The sequence below is a fragment of the Lolium perenne genome, chromosome 5 (assembly GCF_019359855.2).
Source record: "Lolium perenne isolate Kyuss_39 chromosome 5, Kyuss_2.0, whole genome shotgun sequence".
In the NCBI taxonomy this organism is placed as follows: domain Eukaryota; kingdom Viridiplantae; phylum Streptophyta; class Magnoliopsida; order Poales; family Poaceae; genus Lolium; species Lolium perenne.
The window spans coordinates 53,867,902-53,875,331 of record NC_067248.2 but is presented as its reverse complement, the minus strand read 5'-3'; the positions used below and the strand labels follow the sequence as shown (position 1 = coordinate 53,875,331).

The following is a 7,430-nucleotide window of genomic DNA, read 5'->3' as shown; positions in this document are numbered from 1 at the left end:
TATTTGCATCCTAGCGAACACACACTTTGCCTAGCAATCAAGGGAGGTCACAACTCACAACTATGTAGTTGGCGCACCTACTTGCCAATTAATTGCAGACTTGGATTTCTTATTTTTAGACATTCTGAATATTTACTAGTATCTAAATTAACTTCAACAATGGTTGCCGGTTCTTCAAAAAAACCTATACCAACGAGTTTATATTTGTTTGCTTCAAGCAACCCAAATAGTAACCCCATCAAACCCGAATTGACTCGTGAAAAGCCAGGACTCTCTTTTAAAAAATCGTGGAGAAAGCAACAGGCAGATAGCGTCCAAACCCAAAATAATCACACCCAATCAAACCCTCCCACCTCATCACGGCCGCCCGCCGCAGATCGGACGGCCAGGATCCGCGCCTCGCCTGGCGCAACTTGCTCCCAGCACACCAAACAAAAACCCTTATTTTCCCTTTTCTTTTCCCCAGATTTCCTCTCCCCTCCCCTCCCCGCTCCTCTCGCCTCGCCGCCGTCCCGCCGCCGCCCGACCGCCGAGCTCCCTCGCCGTCGCCCAGCCGCCGAGCTACCTACCCGCCGCCGGAACCGTTGAAGCTCCCGCGCCGGCCAGCGCAGCCCCGCCCCTCGCCGCCAACCGCCTCCCCGTCCGTCCCAGCAGGCAGCGAGAAGGTAAGAGACGCGGAGCACCGCCTCCGCCCTCTCCGTCCTTGCCCCGCTCTTCTATCGTTCGCCAGGAAGTAGGTAGCGCGCAGAAGGTAGAACTTCCCGGCAGATCTGTTGCGGGTTTCCGTGTGCTAAGGCGGATCTGATGCGTGCGCGGATCTGACGGATGCGTTGAAATTGTAAACCGTGCAGTTGGTTGACGGCTCTTTTCGCTCTGTTTTAGTGCTGTATTGACGGTTATCTAGTGGAATTTTTTATGTCTGCTACTGTGCGGTAGTCACGTATGCGTGGGCGATCTAGATAAAGGAACGAACGGCTGGGTAGTTCGATGATACAAGGAAATAGTGCTATCAATGAAATAGTGTATTGGGAAAGTTCAGGTTAGCTGATGCTTCGGGTGTAACTCGTGGACCTGATTCCGTGTGGAAACATGAGTTATTGTGTAAAAGAAGATTACTGTCAGATTTTGTACACTTTTTTTTTATTTAAAGGAGAAGTGGTATGTCATCATAGTTTTCTCAGATTTTATACAGCTCTTTAGAATTGGGTGATTCGTATTCACTGTGCTACCAAGGTTGCCTTTCCTCTGTTCAGTTGGTTATATGTAGATGTTTCCATGCACTTTAACTTCTTATTACAGAATTCTGTGTAACCAACTGGTTGCCTCGTTGTAGAAAGATTAGTGCCATGCTTCAACGCTGACTTCGCGTCTCGCCAAATTTACATTGCATAAGATTGTTTGGCGTTACATGAGAGGACTCCTACTTGTGTCTTGTCAAATTTACATTTGAGAGGAGTTATATATATCTTTAACCATGCATGTAATTTTTTATAATATGAAGCTATATCTGACTCCCCTCTTATGGTGTTACCCAGTCAACATGTCGTTGGATGTTACTCAAATACTCTTGAGCGCACAGTCTCCTGATGGCGCGGTTAGGAAGCACGCTGAAGAAAGCCTCAAGCAGTTTCAGGAGCAAAACCTCCCAAGTTTCTTGCTCTCCCTATCAAGTGAGTTGGCCAACAATGAGAAACCGGAGGAGAGCCGCAGGTTGGCTGGTCTGATCCTCAAGAATGCCCTGGATGCAAAGGAGCAGCACAGGAAGAACGAACTTTTCCAGAGATGGCTGGCACTGGATGCTGGTGTCAAGGCACAAATTAAAGCGCTGCTGCTGCAAACTCTCTCATCTCCTGTTGCCAGTGCCAGATCTACGTCTTCTCAAGTCATTGCGAAGATTGCTGGCATTGAGATCCCCCAGAAGCTATGGCCTGAGCTTATAGCATCATTGCTCTCCAACATACATCAGGTGCAGCCAAACGTCAAGCAGGCGACGCTGGAGACACTTGGTTACTTATGTGAGGAAGTTTCTCCGGAAGCTGTTGACCAGGACCAGGTCAACAAGATACTTACCGCTGTTGTTCAGGGTATGAATGCGTCTGAAGGGAACTCCGAAGTGAGGCTTGCAGCCACACGCGCATTGTACAATGCATTGGGCTTTGCTCAGGTTAACTTCTCCAATGATATGGAGCGCGATTATATTATGAGAGTTGTTTGTGAAGCAACACAGTCACCAGAGATGAAGATAAGACAGGCCTCCTTTGAGTGTTTGGTTGCTATTTCGTCTACTTATTACGATAAGCTGGCCACATACATGCAGGACATATTTAATATTACTGCAAAGGCTGTGAGGGGAGACGAGGAGTCAGTTGCACTTCAGGCTATTGAATTCTGGAGTTCCATATGTGATGAGGAAATTGACATATTGGATGAGTACAGTAGCGAGTTTACAGCTGATTCTGATGTTCCTTGCTACTATTTTATCAAGCAAGCTCTTCCTGCCTTAGTGCCCATGCTGCTGGAGACTCTCCTCAAGCAGGAAGACGACCAAGACTTGGATGAAGGTGCTTGGAATCTTGCAATGGCTGGGGGTACTTGTTTAGGCCTGGTGGCAAGGACTGTTGGGGATGATATTGTTCCTCTTGTAATGCCTTTTGTTGAGGAGAATATAACGAAATCTGAATGGAGGCAGAGAGAGGCTGCAACATATGCTTTTGGATCCATTTTGGAGGGTCCATCAGCTGATAAACTGACCCCTCTAGTTAATGTCGCCTTGAATTTTATGCTGTCTGCATTGGTAAAAGACCCAAATAACCATGTCAAGGACACAACTGCTTGGACCCTCGGAAGAATATTCGAGTTTCTTCATGGTTCTGCACTTGAAACAGCTCCTGTCATTACATCTGAGAACTGCCATCAAATACTTACTGTGCTGCTTCAAAGCATGAAGGATGTCCCAAATGTGGCAGAAAAGGCATGTGGGGCACTCTATTTCCTTGCTCAAGGCTATGTGGATGCTGGATCAGCATCGCCATTAACCCCTTTCTTTCAAGATATTGTTCAGGCCCTTCTTGTGACCAGTCACAGAGAGGATGCTGGAGAATCCAGGCTTCGTACTGCAGCTTATGAGACTCTAAACGAAGTTGTCAGGTGCTCCACTGAGGAGACAGCTCCTATTGTTATGCAGCTGGTACCTGTGATTATGATGGAACTCCACCAGACACTTGAAGCAGGAAAGTTGTCAACTGATGAGAAGGAGAAGCGGAGCGATCTGCAGGGTCTTCTTTGTGGTTGTTTGCAGGTCATTATCCAGAAGTTGGGAGGGATGGAGTCAACAAAGTTTGCCTTCTTACAGTATGCGGATCAGATGATGGATCTGTTTCTGAGAGTTTTTGCTTGTCGGAATGCCACAGTGCATGAGGAGGCAATGCTTTCTATTGGTGCATTGGCATATGCAGCCGGTTCGAATTTTGCAAAGTACATGGCACAGTTCTATCAGTATTTGGAAATGGGACTTCAGAACTTTGAAGAGTATCAGGTATGCGCCATTACGGTAGGCGTTGTGGGTGACCTGTGCAGGGCACTGGAGGACAAAATTTTGCCCTACTGTGACGGCATCATGACCCAGCTACTGAAGGATCTATCCAGCAATCAGCTGCACAGATCTGTAAAACCACCTATATTCTCATGCTTTGGTGATATTGCACTTGCAATTGGGGAGAACTTTGAGAAGTATTTGATCTATGCCATGCCCATGCTACAAAGTGCAGCAGATCTATCAGCGCATGCAAATGCAGCTGATGATGAAATGCTCGACTACACAAATCAATTAAGGAATGGCATCTTGGAGGCCTACTCTGGTATTCTTCAAGGATTCAAGAGTTCGCCTAAGACACAATTATTGATGCCGTATGCTCCACATATTCTTCAGTTCCTTGACGCTCTTTATAATGGCAAGGATATGTAAGTTGTCAAGAATACCTTCCATTTCCTTCGTTGCTCACTTAATTTACATGATCTTTATTTCCTGCTTTCTGGATGCTCAAATCTGGAAACTGGTCATGCAAACACATAGATAACGATAGGTAGGCAAATGTCTAGCTGTAACTTAAAAATATACATCAATCAATTGTATCCTAAAGCTATTTTCTTGAAGCAGACAATTGCTTATATGCCACTGAATAACTACCAGTTTCATCACATGCCACTGCAAGATTCCAAATCCATTCGTATCACTCATTTACGAAACTTCATTATTTGCCACTGCCCCTAGCATGCTGTTGGTGTAGCAATATGTCAGAACCACAGCTGTAACAATATGTCAGAACCTTAAAAGGAGCCTGATAAATTTGAATTGATTTTGGCAGTATGTTTGGTCGAGCTAAGCTTGGAAAATTTCTGTGTCCGTGAACTTCTCAATATGAACTGCTAATAATTTTCGGGCTTCATTTATAAATGGCCTTCTGAAACTAATTTTGGATTTCTTGCTATGCATGGACTAAGCTTGGTCACTTTTATTCTTCTAAGGCATGCATGTTGTTTGCATTCAAATTAGGGCCAAATCCAGTTAGGACAATGTGTCGGCACACAGACACCTTAGTCTACTGCCAGAATAGAAAATCTCTCCTCCTTAAGCTGCTCAGCCAATCAATACAACACCCATATGATTACCAGTCTCACTTTTAGTAACCACAAGCACCAATGCCACACCCATATGGACAAATATTTCAGCACAATGCTACTCACTTTTGCACAATAATTTTCTAACGCTATCTCTTACCGTTTCAGGGATGATTCTGTGATGAAGACTGCAATAGGTGTCTTGGGGGATCTGGCAGACACATTGGGTGTCCATGCTGGTCCTTTGATAAATCAGTCCACCTCAAGCAAGCAATTTTTGGATGAGTGCTTATCATCCGATGATCCATTGGTCAAAGAATCAGCTGACTGGGCAAGGATTGCAATCAGCCGTGCGGTTTCAGGTTGATGTGTCATTGGTCTCGAGTCTGCACCTGCATCCATCCACGCGTCGAGTCCAGGTCTTTGGTTGCATCATGGTCTAGACCTGCTCTTTGGAGAAGTCCACAATCCTCAAGGCAGAGTCGGAGGTCCTCACTAACTCATGCATACATGTGTCAACCCAGCCTTTTTCACTTCTGCGGAAAAGAGGGTTAAGTTGGCCGCCTGCTAACTTTTCTAAAGGAGCCCAGAACCCTCATTTCCTATTGGATGTGAGACGAGCTTCTATTGTTGCCTGCCATGGCGATGGTCCCTCGGCTTGGCATACATGCTTATGGTCTGGGTGCTATTGCTTTCCCCTGCATTCATTGCATGCATCGAACTTTGGTCGTATTGTCAGTCTCTACAAAGCCCCATTTCTTCTGGATCCATTATGCAAAATGGGGCTTGCATGCATTGTCACAGGATTATTTTGTAGTGCTCAGGGCGTCCAAGTTCACTATGTTGGACATGTTCCTCCTGAGCTGGTAGTCTGTTTACTTCCTTTTTTTTTTGTTTCATACTTGCATGGTCTTGCATTCATTCTGGACTGTTTTGTAAGGGTTCCTCTTTGGTCAAGACTGAGACGGCGCGCCGTCGCGTCGGTTTATTTCAAGGTGTTGTCGGAGCAGTGCTCTTTTTTGTTATCTATGCTGCTGTTCCATTTCAGCTTGTGCTGGCGAGGAAAAAAGAACAATTATAGGTCTTGGACTGGTTTTGTTCGGGCGAGAGCTGTCGAGTCGTATTTCTTGGTTACAGGAATTGTATTATTATGTGGAATTCCGTCACCTCCTATCAGACGTGTCATATCATTGGCTGTGTATATGAGAAGATGATGATGAATGTGTTCAATGATATGGATTTTGCCTTTTCTTTATCCTGCTCTGCCATGGCACATGTGCATGCGTGATATCATTACTGGGCATTCCGCTAAAGCTGGGTGCTGCGTGGTTATGTAGTTGTGGAGTAAACTAGTGGAGTTTATATTATGTAGTTGTGCACATTCTTTTTTGTTTCAACAGGGAATCGGTCCCCAAGGAGCCCTTGCATTTAGCACAAGGTCATGAGAGTATTGGAATAGGCAATCAGGTTGTGCTCCTTCACCACGATGCTTCTGTAACTCTGCAATCAGGTTTTGCGTTGGAGCCAAGAGGCCTCAGAGACCACTTGAAGAAGTTCTGGAAGAACCACTTTTACCACCGATGCCAAATCCACATAGATCTTCGGCCTTATTAATGGAGTTCCCCGAAGCTCCTCGCTTTGCTGCATCCATCTCTGCCCACCGGAGTTCCACGCCAAAGAGAAGACCACCGGATCCGTCCGTAGGGATCCCATGCCTTCTTCAGTTCTTCCTGGCATATATCCAAACGCCAGTGAACCAAACTACACCTACCTTTATTTAGCCTATGTACACTACGAGCTCCGACGCCTAGCCCTTCCCTACTGGCATGCCGACATGGATGGCCTCGGGTTGGCCCCGGTTTACCTTGGGCGACTCTCAAAACTATAGCTAGGAGAGAGAAGGGAGTTGATAAGAATGAGCGGTGTTTTTTTTTGAAACAATATATATTAATTAAGCTAGCAAGCCGCGTTATTAAAAACCTTCCAGTCCCTTAGATACCCTGGTAAGGAAAAGAGTGCGTCTGAAACTTGCCGCCACCATCACACAATCGTTACATCACTTGCAAGCTTGCTAAGAACGAACCTAGGGGGCTCATCGACCCAAGTACAAGAACTACCAGAACTAAAAGAAACTTTAGCAAGCTCGTGTGCTACCTGATTTGCTTCCCTATTACAATACTCAATCAACACATCACCAAAGCCACTCCAAAGAATAATTCAGTCGTCATATATAACGGCTGATAGCTGTAGCTGAGAACCCCCCTCCCTCCGGCTTCATAGTATCAACCACTTGGGCACAATCCGTTTGAATAATGAAGTTGTTGCATCCAATCCTTTGCGCTAGAGTAAGACCCTCACGAAACGCATAAGCTTCCGTCATATGTGCATCAACTACATGGGGTAAATACAATTGCGCTGCTGCTGCCACACAATGTCCAGTGTAATCTCTAATAACCACACCCGCTACTCCTTTACCGGAGTCTATATCGAATGCTGCATCAATATTGATCATAAGTTTCCCTTCCATCGGCTTCTTCCATCCCTCCTTCTTCTTCTCCTGTGGCTGTTTCGAAGATTTCATATAATTTGTAGTAACAGCTACTATTGACATTGATGAACGAAAAGGAGCTTGCACATTTTCACCATGGATAATCTGCCTTCTCTCCCACCAAATATACCAACCAGCGGTCAAGAATGAGCGGTGTGTTGTTGTGGATGCTGAGTTGCTCATACGCAATTGCAAGACGACATGCCCCATAAATCATGTACTATTTGAGGGTTAGCCAAACATTATGATTTATACTTGATAACTA

The 7,430-nt window shown here is 45.5% G+C and overlaps 1 protein-coding gene across 1 annotated transcript; it reads left to right on the top strand.

The window, feature by feature from the left end:
* Window positions 1-587: 587 nt before the first annotated feature.
* LOC127299206 (importin subunit beta-1) lies at window positions 588-5,872 on the top strand. The gene is made up of 3 exons (XM_051329134.2): window positions 588-665; window positions 1,536-3,960; window positions 4,786-5,872. The coding sequence occupies exons 2-3, from the start codon at window positions 1,541-1,543 to the stop codon at window positions 4,982-4,984; spliced, it is 2,619 nt and encodes an 872-aa protein (XP_051185094.1). The 5' UTR covers window positions 588-665; window positions 1,536-1,540; the 3' UTR covers window positions 4,985-5,872.
* Window positions 5,873-7,430: the final 1,558 nt, after the last annotated feature.

Excerpts from the sequence above, each read along its gene's own strand:
- LOC127299206 (XM_051329134.2), top strand. The coding sequence starts at position 1,541 with ATGTCGTTGGATGTTACTCAAATACTCTTGAGCGCACAGTCTCCTGAT. Across the intron at positions 3,961-4,785 it reads CTTTATAATGGCAAGGATAT|GGATGATTCTGTGATGAAGA; the intron begins GTAAGTTGTCAA and ends TTACCGTTTCAG.